The sequence below is a fragment of the Oncorhynchus nerka genome, linkage group LG1 (genome assembly GCF_034236695.1).
Source record: "Oncorhynchus nerka isolate Pitt River linkage group LG1, Oner_Uvic_2.0, whole genome shotgun sequence".
Classification (NCBI taxonomy): domain Eukaryota; kingdom Metazoa; phylum Chordata; class Actinopteri; order Salmoniformes; family Salmonidae; genus Oncorhynchus; species Oncorhynchus nerka.
Genome location: NC_088396.1, coordinates 43927574 through 43952282, shown reverse-complemented (window position 1 = coordinate 43952282; position 24709 = coordinate 43927574). Strand labels below are relative to the sequence as shown.

At 46.8% G+C, this 24709-nt stretch overlaps 1 protein-coding gene across 1 annotated transcript; it reads left to right on the top strand.

The window, feature by feature from the left end:
* The first annotated feature begins 10198 nt into the window (after positions 1-10198).
* LOC115123742 (rho-related GTP-binding protein RhoE-like) lies at positions 10199-24037 on the top strand. Its single transcript, XM_029653093.2, has 5 exons — positions 10199-10654; positions 10766-10853; positions 21033-21142; positions 22808-22933; positions 23067-24037. The coding sequence occupies exons 1-5, from the start codon at positions 10550-10552 to the stop codon at positions 23307-23309; spliced, it is 672 nt and encodes a 223-aa protein (XP_029508953.1). The 5' UTR covers positions 10199-10549; the 3' UTR covers positions 23310-24037.
* The last annotated feature ends 672 nt before the right edge of the window (positions 24038-24709 follow it).

Genomic DNA, 24709 nt, shown 5'->3' with positions numbered 1-24709 from the left:
CCAGCTTCCACTGACGTCTCTTCAACATTGACACCCACAGACCTCATAGCCTGTCAGTACAGTTGATGCTTTGGGTGCTACAAAAGTCCCAAAACATTATCATATAATTAATAACTTCTCAGACTGGTGTTGACATTTTATTCTTGAAGAATACTGCATGAAGAGCTTGTATAAAGAAAGCTACTTCTGCAACAAAAATTCATAATAATTCAATTCAAATGACCTTTGAATACAACATTAGCATACATACTACTGTAGGATCCCTCTTTGGGAAAAAAGGCAGCATGTGCCCTTAGTTGGATGTGACATTTTCTTTTTAACATTTACATTTACATTTACATTTAAGTCATTTAGCAGACGCTCTTATCCAGAGCGACTTACAAATTGGTGCATTCACCTTATGACATCCAGTGGAACAGTAGTGCATCTAAATCTTTTAAGGGGGGTGAGAGGGATTACTTTATCCTATCCTAGGTATTCCTTAAAGAGGTGGGGTTTCAGGTGTCTCCGGAAGGTGGTGATTGACTCCGCTGTCCTGGCGTCGTGAGGGAGTTTGTTCCACCATTGGGGGGCCAGAGCAGCGAACAGTTTTGACTGGGCTGAGCGGGAACTGTACTTCCTCAGTGGTAGAAACCAAGTATTTCAAGTCAGTGGAACCAAACCTTCATTACAAAGTCTGTATTTATCCCCATTCAACAATGCCTGATGAGGAAATAATCATGAGCTAGAAACACGGGCAGCCCTCTCTGCCAGTTTTAGTATATTACATGAGTACATATGAACCATGCTAATGGTATGTATTTTAGAAGGTAACTTTTTATGAAATGTTTATCTAACGGTGGCATGTTACCACTAACGTTAGCTAGCTAGCCTACCATAGCTAGCTAGTTGTTGTTAGCTGTCCATGTTTTTGTTTAATTTAATACACAGGCCCCTTTTATAATTTGTTTGTATTTGCACTGTGTAGATAGAGTGAATCAGATGTACTGTTGCGTCAACAATGCATGGGTGTATTTAATTGTTTTGCACGCCATAATTAGCAATAGGGTAGCTAATGTAAGCTAAAAAACACTAACTAGATGGTAGCTAACTGTTATCTAGCTAGCTACATGAATAGTTGACAGCTAGCTTTAGCTATGCTATGAAAACATTGAGAACTGGATTGTAATGTATTTGATAATGTGTGAAAGTGTTTGCTATTGCCATAATATATTTGGTATAACGTTTTAGTTTTCAGCTTTCTTTAGTGGTGTCACTGCATTGTAGCATACTCTATTCTGATTTCTGTCTTTACTTGTATTTTTCAGAGAAAGTATTGCATCTACTGCATCCAGGAGTGGAGGTGAAGACCTTGAGGGAGGCTGCAGAAACAAACTTTTCAAATGAAAGGGAACTTCTTGTCAGGGAAAAAAACCCATAAAAAATAATATCAGGGGTGTTTTATTTAAGATACTGTTCAAAGAGGGTTTCGGGTGTTTTTTGGAGCATGGTCAGGGACTCTGCTGTCCTGACTTTAGGGGGAAGCATGTTCTGCCATTGGTGTGCCAGGACAGAGAAGTGCTTTGACTGGGCTGAGTGGGAGGACCAAGAGACCAGAGTGGTGGACCGGAGTGTTCTGGTTGGGATGTAGGGTTTGAGCATAGCCTTAATGTATGGAGGGGCAGTGCCCTTGCTGCTCCTTAGGCCAGCACCAGGGTCTTGAAGATAATGCAAGCTTTGACTTGAAGCCAGTGGAGTGTGCAGAGGAGCGGGGTGAAATGGGAGAATTTAGGAAGGTTGAACATCAGGCGGACTGAGGCATTATGGATAAGTTGCATGGGTTTGATGGCACAAATGAGGAGATTAGCCAACAGAGAGTTGCAGTAGTCTAGATGGGAGATGACAAGTGCCTAGATTGGGCTCTGCGCCGTTTCCTGTGTGAGGAATGGTTGTACTCTATGGATGGTGTACAGCGTGAACCTGCTGGAGCAAGTCACTGATTTGATGTTTAAAGAGAATGATAGGGTGTTGTCCAGGGTAGGGCTGTTGCCGCCCCACCGGCAGTCATGAGTCATGACCGCAGTACATTTTCATGTGTCGGTTGAGTCACAGTGAGCTTCTGTTATGCACAGATCTGGGAAAGGGTACCAAAACATTTATGCAGCATTGACGTTCCCCAAGAAAGCAGTGGCCGCCATCATTCTTAAATGGAAGACGTTTCGAACCACCAAGACTCTCGGGGGACAAGGGTCTTGGTCAGGGAGGTGACCAAGACCCTAATGGTCACTTTGACAGAACTCCAGATCTGTTCCTCTGTGGAGATGGGATAACCTTCCAGAAGGACAACCATCTCTGCAGCACTCCACCAATCAGGCCTTTATGGTTCAGTGTTGCTTGCCTCGAAGCGAGCATAAAAGGCATTTATAGCTCGTCTGGTAGGCACGTGTCAAATCAAATCAAATATTATTTGTCACATGCGCAAAATACAACAGTGAAATGCTGACTTACAAGCCCTTAAACAACAATGCAGTTTTAAGAAAAATAAGTGTTAAGTAAAAAATTTAAAATATAAAAAATAATTTAAGAGCAGCTGTAAAATAACAGTAGTGAGGCTTTATATACAGGGGGTACCGGTACAGAGTCAATGTGCAGCTCTCTGCTGGGGTTCCCTTTGTAATTGTTTTCAAGCCCTGCCACATCTGACGAGCGTCAGAGCCGTTGTAGTCAGATTCAATCTTAGTACTGTATTGACATGTTGCCTGTTTGATGGTTCGTTTGAGGGCGCAGCGGGATTTCTTATAAGCGCCAGCTCTAGCCTTTAGCTCGGTGCTAAAGGCTGTAATAGCTGACAAAGGTTCTTCAACGAAGTACTGAGTAAAGGGTCTGAATACTTATGTAAGTGAGTCATTTCAGTTTTTCTGAAAACCTGTTTTTGCTTTGTCATTATTGGGTATTGTGTGTAGATAAGGGAAAAAACTATTTAATCAATTTTATAATAAGGCTGTAACGTAACAAAAAGAGGAAAAAGTCAAGGGGTCAGAATACTTTCCAAAGGTACTGTATAACATAATCGTAGGCTACGGTGTAATGGAATGGTTTGCCTTGTGTGGTAGGTTTTGTGGGTTTTGACACTCTTATGTAGGTCATAACCAGTCATAACATAATGCAATATACTGTACGTCACAAAAGGTCTAAATATATGTGTCATGACAGTGTCATGACAGTGTTATGACCATGTTATGACAAGGGCAGATAGGGCTCTGGTCAAAGGAAGGGAAAGGGAAAGAGGATAGCTAGTGAGTTGCACAACTGAATGCAGTCATCCAAAATGTATTTTCCACATTTAACCCAACCTGTCCGAATCAGAGGTAGTGGCATTATATAGGGAATAGGGTACCATTTGGGACACAAGCAAAGAAAGGACCTCACTCGTCTGAAGAATTGACTGCTGGGAAATCTATTGAACAGATACCTGCAAAATCCAAACTGACAGAAGTTTCTTTCTGGGAGGAAAGCTATGTCCACAAAGGAGGCACATGCTCACATTCGACTTTACTTTTGACATTCTTCTGCCTCTGCGGTTTTATTATTGCAGATTTAGCTGGCTGATATTGGAAACAGGTCGGCTGCAATACAGGGTGGGAACAATTCCTGATACCAGTATTATCAAAGCCATATGTGTACAGATATAGGATCTTAATTTGAGCCAGTTTGATATAGCAGGAAAATAATCCTGCAGCAACAGGAAATGTGAATAATTATTTGGATTATAATTAATGGACATTTTTGTAGGATTTGATACATTTTTCAATGTAAAACGCAAGTCTGACATTCTAAAGTGAAAATTACAAACCTCAGAAGAATTATGAATCGAGCATGCGGGAAGCAGCCGCTGGCTGATCCTGCCCTGGCTTAAGAAAAAACAATTAACCGTAGGGCCAGACTAGTTACCATAATTTTCTCACATTGCCATTGACAGTTTTTTCTATTGTCTCTTTTTGGTCCATTTAGATTGTAATACAAAACAAATATACAAAAAATGTTATGGTTAAAAATGTTCATGTTTTACTGTGACTTGTTGTAGGCTCCTAAGTGGACCATAAGGTTAAAAACCAAACCAAATTAAGAAAACTAACTAAATTTAAAAATAATAATAGTAAATTAAGAAAAAAATATATAAAAATAAAAAAACTAAGTAACTCCGACAGTCACTTTTGCTGGTCCCTAGCACGGGTGAAGGAGGAGGGCTGGAATTGTGACATTTAAAAAATAGGAATGGACAGAAGAAAGTTCATTTGTAGTTCTAAACATATTTAATTGTGCTTTTTACTCACTTTTTGTCTCTCCCATGTCGTTATTCCTCTCTCCTACAGCGTCCATCACAATTACATGCACATGGCCAATTATGCAAATTGTAAGGCCATGACAACAGAAAGAAAGACAGTCACACAGTGGCGGAATAAATTAATCTACACATACTGTTTGTTTCATTACAAAATCTGTCCGGTGAAGTCAACAAAGCAAATATTGTGTGTAACAAATGTAACAAAGTTATATCACAATGGTCAAGCAAGTTAATGTTTTCATCAGTTCATTAAACTACTGATTTAGAACCCCGGAGATACTGCAAGTGAGCTTAAAGACAACAGGAGCACTGCCTGCACTATTCCAACACCACTTCAACTTAAACATTTAAACATCCTCAGATCAACGAGGCTGCAGTTGAAGTCGGAAGTTTACTTACACTTAGGTTGTAGTCATTTAAAGTCGTTTTTCAACCACTCCACAAATTTCTTGTTAACAAACTATAGTTTTGGCAAGTCGGTTAGGACACCTACTTTGTGCATGACACAAGTCATTTTTTCCAACAATTATTTACAGACAGATTATGTCACTTATAATATTTCACTGTATCACAATTCAGGTGGGTCAGAAATTTACATACACTAAGTTGACTGTGCCTTTAACCAGCTTGGAAAATTCCGGAAAATTATGTCATCGCTTTAGAAGTTTCTCATAGGCTAATTGACATAATTTGAGTCAATTGGAGGTGTACCTGTGGATGTATTTCAAGGCCTACCTTCAAACTCAGTGCCTCTTGGCTTGACATCGTGGGGAAAATCAAAATAAATCAGCCAAGACCTCAGAAAAAGAATTGTAGACTTCCATAAGTCTGGTTCATCCTTGGGAGCAATTTCCAAATGCCTGAAGGTACCACGTGTACTATTGTTTGTACAGATGAACAAGTAAAACACCTTGGGACCACGCAGCCGTCATACCGGTCAGGAAGGAGACGTGTTCTGTCTCCTAGAGATGAACGTACTTTGGTGCGAAAAGTGGAAATCAATCCCAGAACAACAGCAAAGGACCTTGTGAAGATGCTGGAGGAAACCGGTACAAAAGTATCTATATCCATAGTAAAACGAGTCCTATATCGACATAACCTGAATAGCCGCTCAGCAAGGAAGAAGCCACTGCTCCAAAACCACCATTAAAAAAGCCAGACTACGGTTTGCAACTGCACATGGGGACAAAGATTGTACTTTTTGGAGCAATGTCCTCTGATCTGATGAAACAAAAATAGAACTGTTTGGCCATAATGACCATTGTTATGTTTGGAGGAAAATGGGGAGGCTTGCAAGCCGAAGAAAACCATCCCAACCGTGAAGCACGGGGGTGGCAGCATCATGTTGTGGGGGTGTTTTGCTGCAGGAGGGACTGGTACACTTCACAAAATAGATGGCTTCATAAGGTAGGGAAATTATGTGGACATATTGAAGCAAAATCTCAAGACATCAGTCAGGAAGTTAAAGCTTGGTCGCAAATGGGTCTTCCAAATGGACAATGACCCCAAGCAGACATCCAAAGTCGTGGCAAAAGGACAACAAGTCAAGGTATTGGAGTGGCCATCACAAAGCCCTGACCTCAATCCTCTCGAAAAATGTGTGGGCAGAACTGAAAAAGAGTGTGCGTGTGAAAAACTGAGTTTAAATGTATTTGGCTAAGGTGTATGTAAACTTCTGACTTCAACTTTATATATGCTTAGTTTAATGCACTGAAAACAAACGATTTAATCCAATCAATGTTGCTAAGGGGGTGGGGGGGGGACGACAACCCACAGTTGAGCACAGCTCAATGCTGATTGGTTAATTATTTTATATATTTTTTAATCAAGGGAGGCCAACTGCTTGCTGGCATCAATAAATCAAATGCTACGGCGGCAACGTGTTATACTCTTTTGGTCCAGACAGCATCAGATACATCCAGACAGGAGTAGATACACGGGCTACCCATACTGAGACAGAGGGGGCGCTGTTTCCCTGTCCAGACAGCATCAGATACATCCAGACAGGAGTAGATACACAGGCTACCCAGACTGAGACAGAGGGGCGCTGTTTCCCTGTCCAGACAGCATCAGATACATCCAGACAGGAGTAGATACACGGGCTACCCTGACTGAGACAGAGGGGCGCTGTTTCCCTGTCCAGACAGCATCAGATACATCCAGACAGGAGTAGATACACGGGCTACCCAGAGTGAGACAGAGGGGCGCTGTTTCCCTCACTCGGATGATTTCTCATGTGAGATTCAGCCACTTGTGAGCGAGACAAAATATACATTTATTTTATCATTTCATTTTTGTTATTTGTCAAATAAATACTTCCCCCTGGCATGCATGAATACATGACACTGAGTTTCAGGCCTGGCGTTTAGGGCCACGCTGTGTAATTCCAATGGCAGGGTTTTTTACTGACTTCCCACCCAACAGGACATGGACTTTCTAAACTATCCAGAACAGGCCCTGGTGCTGGTGCTTGGTAAAGTATACAGGAGAGTTATTGGCTCGTAATATGTATACTGAACAAAAATATAAATGCAACATGTAAAGTGTTGGTCCCATGTTTCATGAGCTGAAATAAAAGATCCCAGAAATGTTCAATACACACCAAAAACGTATTTTTCTCCGATGTTGTGCACAAAGATGTTTACATCCCTTTTAGTCAGAATTTCTCCTTTGCCAAGATAATTTATCCCCCTGATAGGTGTGCTATATCAAGAAGCTGATTAAACAGCATGATCATTACACAAGTGCACCTTGTGCTGGGGAAAATAAAAGGCAGGACGTCCAACTGTCCTCATAAACATAGACCACGTGTAACCACGACAGCCCCTCCACATCCGGCTTCTTCACCTGCGGGATGCTCTGAGACAAGCCACCTGGGCAGCTGATGAAACTGTGGGTGTGCACCACTGAAGAATTACTGCACAAACTGTGGGTGTGCACCACTGAAGAATTACTGCACGACATGGCCCCATGTCGCAAGGAATTACTGCACAAACTGTGGGTGTGCACCACTGAAGAATTACTGCACGACATGGCCCCATGTCGCAAGGAATTACTGCACAAACTGTCAGAAACTGTTTCAAGGAAGCTAATCTGCATGCTTGTCATACTAACTAGGGTCTTGACTTGTCTGCAGTTCGGGGTTGTAACCGACTTCAATGGGCAAATGCTCTCCTTCAATGGCCACTGGCATGCTGGAGAAGTGTGACCTTCATGGACAAATCTCAGTTTCAACTGTATTGGGCCGAAGGCAGACGGTGTGTATGGCGTTGTGTGGGCAAGCACTTTGCTGATGTCAACATTGTGAACAGAGTGCCCCATGGTGGCGGTGGGGTTATAGTATGGGGAGGAATAAGCTATGGACAATAAACACAATTGCATTTTTATTGATGATCGTTTTAATGCACAGAGTTAACGTGAGGAGATCCTGAGTCCCATTCATCTGACGCCTTCACCTCACGTTTCAGCATGATAAATCATGGCCCCATGTCGCAAGGATCTGTACACAATTCCTGGAAGCTGAAAATGTTCCAGTTCTTCCATGGCCTGCATACTCACCAGACATGTCACCACCCATTAACCATGTTTCAGATGCTCCCGCCAAAATCCAGCAACTTCACACAGCCATTGAAGAGGAGTGGGACAACATTCCACAGGCCACAATCAACAGCCTTATCATCTCTATGCCGCAGAAGATGTGCCACGCTGCATGAGGCAAATGGTTGTCACACCAGATACTGACTGGTTTTCTGATCCACACCCCTACTTTTTTTTTTAAGTATCTGTGACCAACAGATGCATATCTGTATTCCCAGTCATGTGAAATCCATAGATCACAGTAGGCTGTCATGGGGAGAACGGCTCATAATAAAAGCTGAAACGTAGCAAATGGAATGGCATCAAACCATGTGTTTGATGTATTTTATTATATTATTCTGATTCCCCTCCAGTCATTACCACAACTCTGTTCTCCCCAATTAAGGTGCCACCAACCTCCTGTGCCATAGATTAGGGCCTAATACATTTTTTTTTCAATTGACTGATTTCTTATACAATATGAACCGTAACTAAGTAAAATCTTTGAAATTGTTGCATGTTGACATTGTATTTTTGTTCAGTGTGAGTACAGGGAGGCTGCTGTCTTGGGTCAAGCTCAGCCCCTGGAGCATTCCCAGACAGAGTCGTGGCTGGAGTGTGGGGTTTTGTTTTCATAGAGGTGTGTGCAGTGCTGGCAACAACATGAACCTGGACAATATCATTTTAGTTGTTTACAAAGCATATACATTTGAAAGTCATTGGCATTGATTGATGACAAGAACATTTGTAATTGTTCAGTTCTATGAATTTCTTTTACATTTCTGGTTGTAAGTATTCACTGTTGTCATATGAATGACTTATTTGGAGTACAGTTTAGCCCCAAATCCTGGAAAACTTTCACCCCAAGTCCAGACTTCCAGCTGATAAAGCAAAGGAGTCCATCTTGTGAGACCTGTGATCTGGGCCAAAGATAGTTGTCAATGAACTTGTGGACAGTAGAGGCTCACATCCGTATTCACATTATAGGACCTACACATTAACTGAAAGCTTCATGACTTATGTAAGAGCCAAGGTCGAAAGGTCAGTGAGTGTTGGATGTTTTGTCTATTTCACAAAAGATACCTTGTGACAAACATGGAAATGCTTCTTTCATCCATGGCACTGAATCTGTGTGTAGTAAACTCACATTTTAGCACACTATCAGAGAGAGAGAGAGTTTGCCATTAATTCAGTAAACTACAATGGTGTCCTCTATCTTGGTAGGTTACCGATAACAACAAAGGCTGTTCTGTGTCAAAATCCCTTTGTGTTCCACAGAATGTGTTCTGACCACACAATGGAGGCTCTCAGGGAGGAAAAAAACTGTCATCAAAAAGTGCTGATTCTTAGCAAGGCCTCGTATGTAACCTGACAGAAAAGCAATCAGAGTGTGAAAGAGGCTTGAGTCATAGCTTTCCTCAGAGGAAAAGCTGACTGCTTCAAATCACTTCATTACTATGCAAGACCATGTTCCTGTACAGTGAAGCCCACCATAAAAAGGAACTTTTACAGCGTTAGGTCCTCATCACATACCACAATACAGCAACACTCCATCAACACACAACGACAGTGTTATTGAGTGTTACTTCGCGGTGAGCGGTGAGTCGAAAGGACTCATAATTCTACATTATGAAGCTGTGTTGAAAACAATGTACTCTACTTGCCCTGCATGGTCCACTTCAAGGAGAGATATCATCTTAAATACCTGCTACCAAAGATACCGCAGCGCTGATTGTAACTCCTCTCAAGTCAGAATTAAGGTGAGTCTACTGAGTCTCCTGTGGTGTTTGCTTCAGGGCAATATGGCAGCATAGTGGGGGAGGCTCTCCCCTCTCAGCACCTATGCATAACTCCAGCTGTTTTCATCACCCAAGGTTATTGATATTCATTGCAGACAAACATCTCATTGGCTTCAGTACTACAGTCGTTAAAGGAGAGTGCACTAGTTTCAACCCCTTTTAAAGTGGTTATAAATATAAAAAGCAAATAAATAGAAATATTGAGACTTCATTACAGACAGCTCATTCAAAGTCCAATAAAACTAATGGGAATCCATTACAGGTTCCAAAGGATGACACAATTATTAATTATGTTTGTAGATTATATTCTGATTTACACCTACTGCAAAATAATGTTTTATTGCAATAACATAATTACTATAGGACCTTTAATATTATTTATCAGAAATGGTGTAATTCACTGTCAACCAAATATGTATTACAGCTCTCAAATGACAAACTGGTCTGATACATGCGTGCTCGACCTACTTGCGCAACGCCCTCGTTCTCTGACTAGAAATTGGAGTGAATCCTCAAACTCCTGCAAACTCCAGGCTGAGGACCGTTGAGTCTTAAAGGGTCTGGAGCTCTCGGATACAGGACTGGCTATATGGGACGCTACTTGGATGTCACAGTCTTTCACTCTCCTAAGGGATCATATTAATTATTTAAAGGTTTTCTATTTTTACATTTTTTAAGTTACTTTCCCGTGGCGACGTTCTCATTATGTGCAGCTGGCTGCTGCAGTCCGCCCATCATCATACTTGGGAATCTAGAACGTTCGGGTGTTCTGTTGATCCCGACTTTATTCTTCTTTAGGACACTTTCTATTTTATGGAAAGACTGAGGACAATATCACAATTCGTTCAAAATGGATTTAAATCCAAGCGTAAAATGTAAAATAGTTGTCGTTGGGGATAGTGAATGTGGGAAAACCGCTCTACTAAATGTGTTTGCAAAAGATTCATTTCCTGAGGTGAGTTTTATGTGACATATGTAATTTTAAACATGATTATTATGAGTTATCAATCAGCTTGCAACTTTTCTATGTCTAAACATGGATATCACCATTTTATTTCATCTGTAGGGCTACATTCCCACGGTGTTTGAGAACTACACGGCAAGTTTTGAAATCGATACGCAGAGAGTTGAACTCCGTCTGTGGGACACTTCAGGTGAGGACCCACTGCACGTTATTACCCTTCTGAAAGCCTGCGTCACTGTCATACATGCTGTAGGTAATATATACCAGGCATGAAACATCTAGAGTGTTCTACAACAGAAGACAAGCATGAAATCCTGATATGCAGTATTGGCCACATGATGTGCTTTACAGTAACAGCCAGCCCCTTTGAGAGGAATGGTCTGACGCTGCCTCTCTGGAATGTGGGAAAGGGGTAGATAGGAGTCGGATAACAGTTATGGAAACCTTTTGTACACCACCAGCATTAGCCTACATCTGAAACGACCCTCACACCCTTGAACACCTGACAATGTGGGAACTCAAACACTGGTGTTGCCTCTGTATAGAATTGTACATTTGTCTTGTGAAATCAACATAGGCTACTTACTGACATACATTTTTGTCCTGTGCACTCTGAAATAAATGCAAACCTTGCATTGGTACCTGTTTTGTATCCCTCGGTCTGTAGGAGTAGATTTGTACTTAATTTCTTTCAGCTGTCTATGAGGAGAGAAAATCTAAAGGGCGGTAACGAAATTAGAGACACTTATTTTCCCCTGGCCAACATACACACATTTTTACTCAGAGAGCTTGGCCTGGCCGGTCCTCTTGCATTATTTGTTTTATAAAGCCGCTCCCCCTCACAGCCTCACACACTCAACAGGAATCCCATATAAAAGGTCCCTGGGGGATCTAACCCAAACACAGCCCCAGGTCTGCACAATCTAACCCAGCCCCAGGTCTGGGGGGGATCGATGTCCCATCCATGGGACGGTTAAGCTAACGTAGGCTATTTCCCAGGACATAGACATCTGATATTGTCAGAAAGCTTACATTCTTGTTAATCTAACTGCACTGTCCAATTTACAGTAGCTATTACAGTGAAATAATACCATGCTATTGTTTGAGGAGAGTGCACAATTTTGAACATGAAAATGTATAAACAAATTAGACACATTTGGGCAGTCTTGATACAACATTTTTAACAGAAATGAAATGGTTCATTGGATCAGTCTAAAACTTTCCACAGACACTGCTGCCATCTAGTGGCCACAATCTAAATTGCACCTGGGCTGGAATAATACATTATGGCATTTCTCTTGCATTTCAAAGATGATGGTTTTAAAAAATTCAAACGAACAGTTGGTTTTTTGTTTGTATTTTCTTTGACCAGATCTATTGTGTTATTCTCCTACACTCCTTTCACATTTCCACAAACTTGAAAGTGTTTCCTTTCAAATAGTACCAAGAATATGCATATCCTTGCTTCAGGTCCCGAGCTACAGGCAGTTAGATTTGAGTATGTCATTTTAGGCTAAAAAAGGGGCGGATCCTTATGAGGTTTTAACCCAGCCCCAGGTCTGGAGGGGATGTAACCTTAACCCTGCCCCAGGTCTGGGGGATCAAATCTTAACCCTGGGGGATCTAACCTTAACCCAACCCCAGGTCTGGAGGTAATTACCTGCTAAACTACAGTTGCGGATGCCTCCAGCCTGGACTGGTTGGGTGTTTGGGCTGCTCTGCCTCCCTGGGTCTGTGTACTGCTCTGGGAGAAGAGGGAGTAGTAGTGGGAAAGATAAAGGGGGATACCTAGACAGTTGTAAAACTGAATTCATTCAACTGAAATGTCTTACTCATTTAACCCAACCCCTCAATCAGAGAGGTGCGGGGGGCTGCCTTAATTGACATCATCAGCAACAGGGGAACAGTGGGTTAACTGCTTTGCTCAGAACATAAGATTTTTACCTTGTCAGCTCGGGGATTTGATCCAGCAACCTTTCAGTTACTGGTCCAACAGTCCTACCCACCAGGCTACCTGCCCGTCAGGGAGTCCTCTGGGCTGGGTGGAGACGTGTGTGTGTAGAGAGGGGGTAGTAATGGGTTGAGGGAGTGCTTTGGGCGAGGTGAAGGGGGGCGTGTAGCGAGGGGTGAGGGAGTGTGTTGGGCTGCCTCTCCTCTGCTCTGTGACCTTAAGCTGATTGTGGCGTCCCTTGGGTCTGTCCAGGACACGACTCAGTGATTACACCACAGCTTCAGGAAGAGCTGACACACCAGGGCTGATACACCAGGGCAGCCCTCACCACACACACCAGCCCTCACCACACACACCAGCCCTCACCACACACACCAGGGCTGACACACATCTAAGGAGTTCCACTGGACCAGCAATCCCCTCCCTCTCATCACAACATGATGGTGTGATAACGTAGATATGGTGGAATTGTTTTGATAACCTTGTAGATAGGGTGACGTGTTTCGAGATACATGAGAGTGTTGTTTATTGTTATCACAAACGAGTCTCATGTGGAAATTGGAGTACCGCAACTACGTATAATGGGTAAAGAGCCTCCAACAGTTTGCCACCTTCTCTCGCTCTCTCTACTTTATAATGCACATGTAGTCCACTTAGACTCGTGCTAGTTTTCTTAAAAGAGTAGACATCTATTCTAGTGATTAATTGAACGCCGTCCCATATCATGGTAGCCTCATTATACTGCACATGCCATGTACAGTAGTTTCTCTCCTAGGGATATCAGTAAAGATGCTGGATCTTAATTTGATCACCCTTTTGCAGGAGAACTGTCCTGCAATGCAGGAAATTTAAAACGTGTAGCAAAGATGCGTCTGAAGTTTTTAATTTCCACTTTGAAATGTCAGACTTGATTTACGAAAAATGTATCAACCACTACAAAAATATCCATTGATTATAATCTACATAATTATTCACATTTCCTGTTGCCGATTTATCATTTTTTCTGCTGTAGAAAACTAGCTCAAATTAAGATCCTACATCAGTTGGTGAGTTCACTGAAATATAGGGTTACCCAGATGATCTTGTCTAGTTCCCTTCTCATCACATAGTACCCTACTCATTATTTCAGAGCTTTCTGGAGCAACCTGCATGAAGAATAGCACCTGAGAATAACTAACACAGTTAGCTGAAAGGTCATTAGAAATGCATGGGACTCCAGTGTTCTAGGTTCTGTATGTGGATCAATGTGTTTAGTAGAGGAATCCCCCCCAGTGGAATGCCAGTGGTCGGACCATGTCATTGGCCAGGGAAGTGATTATATCCACCCCTGTGAGAAATATCCTCCTGGAGATTCAGTCTCTCTCCTATAAGCACAACTATTACTTATTATTGTATGTAATAGTTATGTGCATTGACTTGGGTTGGTGTCCTATATTTCTGTAGCCCCTAACCCACCTATCTGATCGATGAGCTGTACGTTGAATGAGGAAAGATGCCTTAGATTAGTTTGATGTTTGTTGTTTTATCATGTACACTTTATCACGTCTCACAGCGACAGATACATTTACTGTACTTCGAGCCTAAAATTGCAATTTCTTACAGTCGGTTAGGTTTACCCCATTTTTAAAAATCAACTCATCCTACAACTCTATTTGAATGTTCCCATGGAAAATCCTTCATACCAGAGTTTTAAACATTCCAAATCCCACACGTGTTCTGGTCGAGCCATTTATCAGTCCTTAAGGTGGGCTATGAAAATAGGGGCCTCAAGGCTGTTTGTTTAACATAAGGAATCTGACTCGCCAGACTTGAAAATATTTCTGCCTTGTTTACATCTGCTGGTGTGAATTTGTTGGTGGAGAAATGTGCCGGGAGGGGAATCCATGTCATACCACAGCATATGATTTATAGGCACTCTACCATGTCCAAATATTCAAATGGGCCCACTGGTACAGAAGTTTACTCCTGAGAATTCAAACTGAGTTTAATTGTGTTGAGGTAAATTAGAGTGAAAATTGAAAAAGACAGATGGTGATGGTGCCATTGGTGTTTTGGTCCAGAGTGGGACCATCTGGATTCCATTTGTGAATCAAAACATTTCTGGTTTGGGTGGGGGCAGGCGTTGTAAAGCCAGCTTCAGAAGTTGAGTGATTGTTATGACTTCAAGTCATGATGTGAAAAAGCATACTTTAACCCCGCATTCTTTAGAATTCAATGGCACAATTCAGGAACCTAGTGTAACGGCTTTCTAATGGTGAAGGAGAGTCGGACCAAACTGCAGCGTGTCTATTGCGATTCATCTTTAATAAACAAACGTAACACACAACAAAACACTAACACTACAAAACGAAAACCGAAAACAGCCTATACAAGTGTCTACTAACCTCTAACCAGGACATCAAGACACACAGGACAATCACCCACAATACAACCAAAGAATATGGCTGCCTAAATATGGTTCCCAATCAGAGACAACGGTAAACACCTGCCTCTGATTGAGAACCACTTCAGACAGCCATAGACTCTCCTAGAACACCCCACTAAGCTACAATCCCACTATACACACATACCAAAATCCCAAGACAAAACACACCACAATACAAAAACTCTATGCCACACCCTGGCCTGACCCAATACATGAAGAAAACACAAAATACTTAGACCAGGGCGTGACAGAACCCCCCCCTAAGGTGCGGACTCCCGAACGCACCTCAAAACAAATAGGGAGGGTCCGGGTGGGCGTCTGTCCATGGTGGCGGTTCCGGCGCAGGGACGTGGACCCCACTCAATTAATGTCTTAGTCTCCTCTCCTCGCGTCCCTGGATAGTCCACCCTCGCCGCCGACCATGGCCTAGTAGTCCTCACCCAGAAACCCACTGGATTGAGGAGCAGATCGGGAGTGAGGGGAAGCTCGGGAGTGAGAGGAAGCTCGGGAGTGAGAGGAAGCTCGGGAGTGAGAGGAAGCTCAGGCAGGTTGATGGATCTACCAGATCCTGGCTGGCTGGTGGTTCCGACAGATCCTGGCTGACTGGCGGATCCTGGCTGACTAGCGGTTCTGGCAGATCCTGGCTGACTGGCGGATCCTGGCTGACTGGCGGATCCTGGCTGACTGGCAGATCCTGCCTGACAAGCGGATCTGGCAGATCCTGGCTGACTGGCGGATCTGGCAGATCCTGGCTGACTGGCGGATCTGGCAGATCCTGGCTGACTGGCAGATCCTGGCTGACTGGCAGATCCTGCCTGACAAGCGGATCTGGCAGATCCTGGCTGACTGGCGGATCCTGGCTGACTGGCACTTCTGGCGGATCCTGGCAGACTGGCGGATGCTTGCTGACTGGCGGATCCTGGCACACTGGCGGATCCTGGCTGAATGGCGGATCTAACTGATCCTGGCGGCACTGGTGGCGCTGGGCAGACTGGCGGCGCTGGGCAGACTGGTAGCTCAGGCGGCACTGGGCAGACTGGCGGCACTGGCGGCGCTGGGCAGACGGGTAGCTCAGACGGCGCTGGCCAGACGGGTAGCTCAGACGGCGCTGGGCAGACTGACAGCTCTGGATGCTTCATGCAGGCTGACAGCTCTGGCTGCGCTGAACAGAGGAGTACTGGTGCCTCTGGAATGAGGGGCTCTGGCGCCTCTGGCATGAGGGGCGGTAGCTCTGACAGCGCCGGACAGGCGGGAAGCTCCGGCAGCGGCGCCGGACAGGCGGGACGCTCCGCAGCGGCGCCGGACAGGCGGGGGGGCTCCGGCAGCGGCGCGGACAGGCGGGACGCTCCGGCAGCGGCGCCGGACAGGCGGGACGCTCCGGCAGCGGCGCCGGACAGGCGGGACGCTCCGGCAGCGGCGCCGGACAGGCGGGCGCTCCGGCAGCGGCACCGGACAGGCGGGACGCTCCGGCAGCGGCGCGGGACAGGCGAAGCTCCGGCAGCGGCGCCGGACAGGCGGGACGCTCCGGCAGCGCTGGACAGGCGGGACACACTGTAGGCCTGATGCGTGGTGCTGGCACTGGTGGTAATGAACCGAGGACACGCACAGGAAGCCTGGTGCGGGGAGCTGCTACCGGAGGGCTGGGGTGTGGAGGTGGTACTGGATAGACCGGACCGTGCAGGCGCACTGGAGCTCTTGAGCACCGAGCCTGCCCAACCTTACCTGGCTCGATGCCCACTCTAGCCCGGCCGATACGAGGAGCTGGAATATACCGCACCGGGCTATGCACCCGCACTGGGGACACCGTGCGCACCACTGCATAACAAGGTGCCTGCCCGGTCTCTCTAGCCCCCCGGTAACCACAGGAAGTTAGCATAGGTCTCCTACCTAGCGTAGCCATACTCCTTGTGAGCCCCCCCAATAAATTTTTGGGGCTGACTCTCAGGCTTCCATCCGCTCTGCCGTGCTAGCTCCTCATAATGCCGCCTCTCTGCTTTTGCTGCCTCCAGCTCGGCTTTGGGGCGACAATAATCTCCAGGCTGATCCCAGGGTCCTTTACCGTCCAGTACCTCCTCCCATGTCCATTTCTCCAGGTAGTGCAATCTCTCCCACTGTAGCTGCTGCTGCTCCTGCTGCTGCTGCCTCTGTTGCTTCTCCTGTGGCTCCTGCCTGTTGACACGCTGCTTGGTCCTGTGGTGGGTGATTCTGTAACGGCTTTCTAATGGTGAAGGAGAGTCGGACCAAACTGCAGCGTGTCTATTGCGATTCATCTTTAATAAACAAACGTAACACACAACAAAACACTAACACTACAAAACGAAAACAGCCTATACAAGTGTCTACTAACCTCTAACCAGGACATCAAGACACACAGGACAATCACCCACAATACAACCAAAGAATATGGCTGCCTAAATATGGTTCCCAATCAGAGACAACGGTAAACACCTGCCTCTGATTGAGAACCACTTCAGACAGCCATAGACTCTCCTACAACACCCCACTAAGCTACAATCCCACTATACACACATACCAAAATCCCAAGACAAAACACACCACAATACAAAAACTCTATGCCACACCCTGGCCTGACCCAATACATGAAGAAAACACAAAATACTTAGACCAGGGCGTGACAGAACCCCCCCCTAAGGTGCGGACTCCCGAACGCACCTCAAAACAAATAGGGAGGGTCCGGGTGGGCGTCTGTCCATGGTGGCGGTTCCGGCGCAGGACGTGGACCCCACTCAATTAATGTCTTAGTCTCCTCTCCTCGCGTCCCTGGATAGTCCACCCTCGCCGCCGACCATGGCCTAGTAGTCCTCACCCAGAAACCCACTGGATTGAGGAGCAGATCGGGAGTGAGGGGAAGCTCGGGAGTGAGAGGAAGCTCGGGAGTGAGAGGAAGCTCGGGAGTGAGAGGAAGCTCGGGAGTGAGAGGAAGCTCAGGCAGGTTGATGGATCTACCAGATCCTGGCTGGCTGGTGGTTCCGACAGATCCTGGCTGACTGGCAGATCCTGGCTGACTGGCGGATCCTGGCTGACTAGCGGTTCTGGCAGATCCTGGCTGACTGGCGGATCCTGGCTGACTGGCGGATCCTGGCTGACTGGCGGATCTGGCAGATCCTGGCTGACTGGCAGATCCTGGCTGACAAGCGGATCTGGCAGATCCTGGCTGACTGGCGGATCCTGGCTGACTGGCACTTCTGGCGGATCCTGGCAGACTGGCGGATGCTTGCTGACTGGCGGATCCTGGCACACTGGCGGATCCTGGCTGAATGGCGGATCTAACTGATCCTGGCGGCACTGGTGGCGCTGGGCAGACTGGCGGCGCTGGGCAGACTGGTAGCTCAGGCGGCACTGGGCAGACTGGCGGCACTGGCGGCGCTGGGCAGACGGGTGGCTCAGACGGCGCTGGGCAGACTGGCGACGCTGGGCAGACTGGCGACGCTGGGCAGACTGGCGGCACTGGCGGCGCTGGGCAGACTGGCGGCGCTGGGCAGACTGGCGGCGCTGGGCAGACTGGCGGCGCTGGGCAGACTGGCGGCGCTGGGCAGACTGGCGGCGCTGGGCAGACTGGGGGCACTGGCGGCGCTGGGCAGACTGGGAGCACTGGCAGCGCTGGGCAGACTGGCGGTGCTGGGCAGACTGGCGGTGCTGGGCAGACTGGTAGCTCAGGCGGCGCTGGGCAGACTGGCGGCACTGGCGGCGCTGGGCAGACTGGCGGTGCTGTGCAGAGAGCTGGCGGCGCTGGGCAGACGGGTGGCTCGGCGCTGGGCAGACGGGTAGCTCAGACGGCGCTGGGCAGATGGGTAGCTCAGACGGCGCTGGCCAGACGGGTAGCTCAGACGGCGCTGGGCAGACTGACAGCTCAGACGGCGCTGGGCAGACTGACAGCTCTGGATGCTTCATGCAGGCTGACAGCTCTGGCTGCGCTGAACAGAGGAGTACTGGTGCCTCTGGAATGAGGGGCTCTGGCGCCTCTGGCATGAGGGGCGGTAGCTCTGACAGCGCCGGACAGGCGGGAAGCTCCGGCAGCGGCGCCGGACAGGCGGGACGCTCCGGCAGCGGCGCCGGACAGGCGGGACGCTCCGGCAGCGGCGCCGGACAGGCGAGAAGCTCCGGCAGCGGCGCCGGACAGGCGGGACGCTCCGGCAGCGCTGGACAGGCGGGACACACTGTAGGCCTGATGCGTGGTGCTGGCACTGGTGGTAATGAACCGAGGACACGCACAGGAAGCCTGGTGCGTGGAGCTGCTACCGGAGGGCTGGGGTGTGGAGGTGGTACTGGATAGACCGGACCGTGCAGGCGCACTGGAGCTCTTGAGCACCGAGCCTGCCCAACCTTACCTGGCTCGATGCCCACTCTAGCCCGGCCGATACGAGGAGCTGGAATATACCGCACCGGGCTATGCACCCGCACTGGGGACACCGTGCGCACCACTGCATAACAAGGTGCCTGCCCGGTCTCTCTAGCCCCGGTAACCACAGGAAGTTAGCATAGGTCTCCTACCTAGCGTAGCCATACTCCCTGTGAGCCCCCAAGAAATTTTGGGGCTGACTCTCAGGCTTCCATCCGCTCTGCCGTGCTAGCTCCTCATAATGCCGCCTCTCTGCTTTTGCTGCCTCCAGCTCGGCTTTGGGGCGACAATAATCTCCAGGCTGATCCCAGGGTCCTTTACCGTCCAGTACCTCCTCCCATGTCCATTTCTCCAGGTAGTGCAATCTCTCCCACTGTAGCTGCTGCTGCTCCTGCTGCTGCTGCCTCTGTTGCTTCTCCTGTGGCTCCTGCCTGTTGACACGCTGCTTGGTCCTGTGGTGGGTGATTCTGTAACGGCTTTCTAATGGTGAAGGAGAGTCGGACCAAACTGCAGCGTGTCTATTGCGATTCATCTTTAATAAACAAACGTAACACACAACAAAACACTAACACTACAAAACGAAAACAGCCTATACAAGTGTCTACTAACCTCTAACCAGGACATCAAGACACACAGGACAATCACCCACAATACAACCAAAGAATATGGCTGCCTAAATATGGTTCCCAATCAGAGACAACGGTAAACACCTGCCTCTGATTGAGAACCACTTCAGACAGCCATAGACTCTCCTAGAACACCCCACTAAGCTACAATCCCACTATACACACATACCAAAATCCCAAGACAAGACACACCACAATACAAAAACTCTATGCCACACCCTGGCCTGACCCAATACATGAAGAAAACACAAAATACTTAGACCAGGGCGTGACACCTAGGTTATTCTACATGGCTTTGTATTCTAAAGGAGAAAGGCCTTTGGCATGGAACACTTAGACAATTACACAAATCTCCTTTCTGAGAATGAGAATCTGTTTCCTACAGTAGAGTATGTATGTGTGAGATATGGTGTTTTCACGCAGCCAGTTTGGATTAAAGGTAATATATAACCTGCATGAGGAGAGGAGCCCCCTCATGTTGTAACTCAAAGACCACCCTACTGTGGGAAACTAGAAAATCCCCACCAATTTTCACAGAGGCACAATGGGGAGATGGGAACTTCCAGACATTAGTGTTGGTTTGGTTTCTTTACCTGGGATGCAACCTGACCCAGTCCACCACAGAGCTTGAACAGCCCTAAAGATTCTCTGCATTCCACACTATACACATTTGTCCCAAGAAAACCTTCAGGATATGAGGTTATGTTACAGATTGTTTAGTGTGCAAGTCACAAGTGTATATTTCACTGGTAAAATACCAGTGAAATAGATAAATCAAATAGAATTTTGTATTAGTTGGATTCTGTAACTTTGTTTCTACTCCTGTTTGGAATGGGAACCACTGCAGTCTGCAGTCTCTGCAAATAACACTGTCATTGTTTGAATCAACGCATCTATGGAAAGGTACATGTTGGTTAACTTACAGGAAGTTGAGGAAGTACCGTGACCCAGTTACCACAGACCCTCTTTTACTTGACTAACAACATGGTGACGTGTTTGAATTGCAGGCTCTGCATACTATGACAACGTGCGACCTCTCTCCTACCCGGACTCTGATGCAGTCCTCATCTGCTTTGACATCAGCAGACCAGAGACCCTGGACAGTGTATTGAAGAAGGTGAGTGTTTTGGGGTGATATAGCGGACTCTTGTTCTGGAAGATAAGCTGCCTCGGCTCCTCTTGAACTGGTGAACAATGGCCTGTCCCAATGGCATTTTCATTCAGTCCCCTAGACCCTCTCTAGAAAGGCCTCCATCTGTGTTTCTGGGTCAAGGGACCACTGAAAAAACGAATTCTGCTAAAAACTAGCTTTACCAATGAGAGGAGACTAGAACTAGGGCTGTACCAATGAGAGGAGGCTAGAACTAGGAGCGTACCAATGAGAGGAGACTAGAACTAGGAGCGTACCAATGAGAGGAGACTAGAACTAGGAGCGTACCAATGAGGGGGGTGCACTAGGAGCGTACCAATGAGGGGGTACTAGGAGCGTACCAATGATGAGGGGGGTACTAGGAGCGTACCAATGGGGGGGGTACTAGGAGCATACCAATGAGGGGGTACTAGGAGCGTACCAATGAGGGGGTACTAGAACCGTACCAATGAGGGGGTACTAGAACCGTACCAATGCGGGGGTACTAGAACCGTACCAATGAGGGGGAACCGTACCAATAGAACTAGGACCGTACCAATGAGGGGGACTAGAACTAGGACCGTACCAATGAGGGGGGACTAGAACTAGATCCGTACCAATGAGGGGGTACGAGAACTAGGACCGTACCAATGAGGGGGTACGAGAACTAGGACCGTACCAATGAGGGGGTACTAGAACTAGAACCGTATCAATGAGGGGAGACTAGGACTAGGACCGTACCAATGGGGGGGGACTAGAACTAGGAGCGTACCAATGAGGGGGACTAGAACTAGGACCGTACCAATGAGGGGGACTAGAACTAGGAACGTACCAAAGGGGGGACTAGAACCGTACCAATGAGGGGGACTAGAACTAGGACCGTACCAATGAGGGGGACTAGAACTAAGACCGTACCAATGAGGGGGGGACTAGAACTAGGACCGTACCAATGAGGGGGACTAGAACTAGGACCGTACCAATGAGGGGGACTAGAACTAGGACCGTACCAATGAGGGGGTACTAGAACTAGGACCGTACCAATGAGGGGGTACTAGAACTAGGACGTACCAATGAGGGGGTACTAGAACTAGGACCGTACCAATGAGGGGGTACTAGAACTAGGACCGTACCAATGAGGGGGTACTAGAACTAGAACCGTACCAATGGGGGGGGACTAGAACTAGGGCTGTACCAATGAGTGGGGACTAGAACTAGGACCGTACCAATGAGGAGAGAACTAGGACCGTACCAATGAGGAGAGAACTAGGACCGTACCAATGAGGGGGTACTAGAACCGTACCAATGAGGGGGGACTAGAACTAGGACTGTACCAATGGGGGGGGGGGGCTAGAACTAGCGCTGTACCATTGAGAGAGGTGGCGGGAGGAATGTGAAAACAAACTCACGTGAGGCTCAGTAGTAGTCAAACCGGCCTTGTTCACACATGGTCTCCCAGATCCCAGACACGGCTATTGTGGGTCTCAGTGCCCTTTGACCTGGCTCAGTATTGTGCCAGCTGAGAGGAGTAGGGTCCCAGTTAGAGATTCCTCCCCTGGAGAGAACATAATCCAACCAAGCTTTTTTGCTCTCGGACCCCACTCAGTAGGGCCCCAGTCTCGGACTAATGCTTTCCCTTTTCTTTCCTCTGTATAGTGGAAAGGAGAGATTGAGGAATTCTGTCCCAACACCAAGATGCTGCTGGTGGGGTGCAAGTCAGACCTACGCACCGACCTTTTTACCAAATCTCACTCTGGCCATACCCCAGCGTCCTATGATCAGGTGGGTGTCAAGGCTTTCTAAATGTCATTCAAGAGTATGGACTTAAACATGATCCAGTATTAAAAGCGCTGGGAACAATTTGTAATAGGCAGAGCTCCTGACTGATTTCAGTGTTGTTCCCTCTCTGTCTCAGGGCTCTAACATGGCCAAGCAGATCAGTGCTCCGTACATCGAGTGTTCGTCTCTGCAGTCTGAGAACAGCGTCAGGGACCTCTTCCACGTGGCCACGCTGGCCTGCGTCAACAAGGGCAACAAGAACGTCAAACGCAACAAGTCCTCCAGGAGCACCAAGAGGATCTCACACAGCAGACCTGACCTGCCCACCGTGGTGTCAGACTTCCAGAAGACTAAAACTAAGACCTGTGCTGTTATGTGACTGGGATGATGTCATTAGAGAGACTGGGGGACACTGTGAACATGCTAATGAGCATTTGAATTTTGGACAACCATGAAGAGCTTTATGCACTATTAGTGTGCCAACTGAATGAGGGATGGTGTTGAGATGGTGAAAACAGCTACGTTATACCCTGCTTTTTTACACACTAGGGGAAGCATGAAAACAAGGCGTAAAGGAACACGTCATGAACTAGATGTATCCCAGACAGTCGTCACTAAAGAGCTCTACTTTTATTCTCAGCTTGAACTTGAATCCTAATGGTTTAGAACGCAGGCAGGGTTGAAGAATCCTGACTATTGAAAAGCTGCCGTTTCTGAAGTGTTGACGGTACCAGTGTTTTTGGGGTCTGCTGTTTTCAAGGATCCTGTGTTCTTCCCAGTAATCAACCGAAATTGTTGTGAGGAGAGACAATGAAGGATATGAGAGCAGTTAGATTGTGTAATGTACAGAGAAGCAATGATGACAACCAAGATGTTGTCTGAGCAGAATTGATGCATGTCACGTCTTGTGTCACCATTTACATTTTCCTTTTTTCTTAAAATGTTGCCCTTTTCTGAATCTGTTTATTACAATGTATTATTCTAAAACAATGTCAAAATAGTTCATTTCAGAACTGTCAATTTGCCATGTTTAAATGTACTGTAGTCATGTAAATGTGGTACATGTTTGAATTTATACCATCATTAAATGCCTCAGTGCTGCATTTATTGACCTTTTGGGAAGTACATACTTTCCTACTGAATTTGCCTGTTTAGTTTTATAAGAACTAGAGTGGTCTATCCGAGACACTGGTCTTGAGTTTTTCAATATTTAGGGCCTTGGAAGCTCATTCAGTTCCTGTGGACATATATGGAAGTGTCGACGTCTCTGGATTGTGGGGTTTCCTATGAAAAGAGTAACTACTGGAGATAAGATTTGTCCTTTGGTTAGTGAAGAGAGACATTTACTGTGAGTGACATCCTGCTCTGTCTGCCTGTCACGCTGGCCTCGTTATCAGAGCTGTGACTTTGCTGAAGTCTTTCACTCTCTCCTCTGTTGGCACGCTGCAGGAGTTCTGGTCACATGGTGACGCACTCTGGGTGAACCTTAACTATCCCTCAGCTGCCTGCTGGCTGTCTGTCCTACCAGCCCCAGCCCTTCTGAATCTTTTAGGGGCATTAAGAGTTGGGTTCCTTCTGCTTGACATTTGGGTGTTTGTTTAAGTTCTGTATATTTGCTTGAGAAAACCCTCACCATGCCAAACCAGACATGTAGTTTGGGAACTGTATTTGTAAGGTAGTGACTGACAATATTATTCTTGTTCCTAATGAGGAATCAGTGAAAACACCCAGGCAATACCTGCATGAATGCCTTGATCACGTCAAATGCAGCCTAATGTG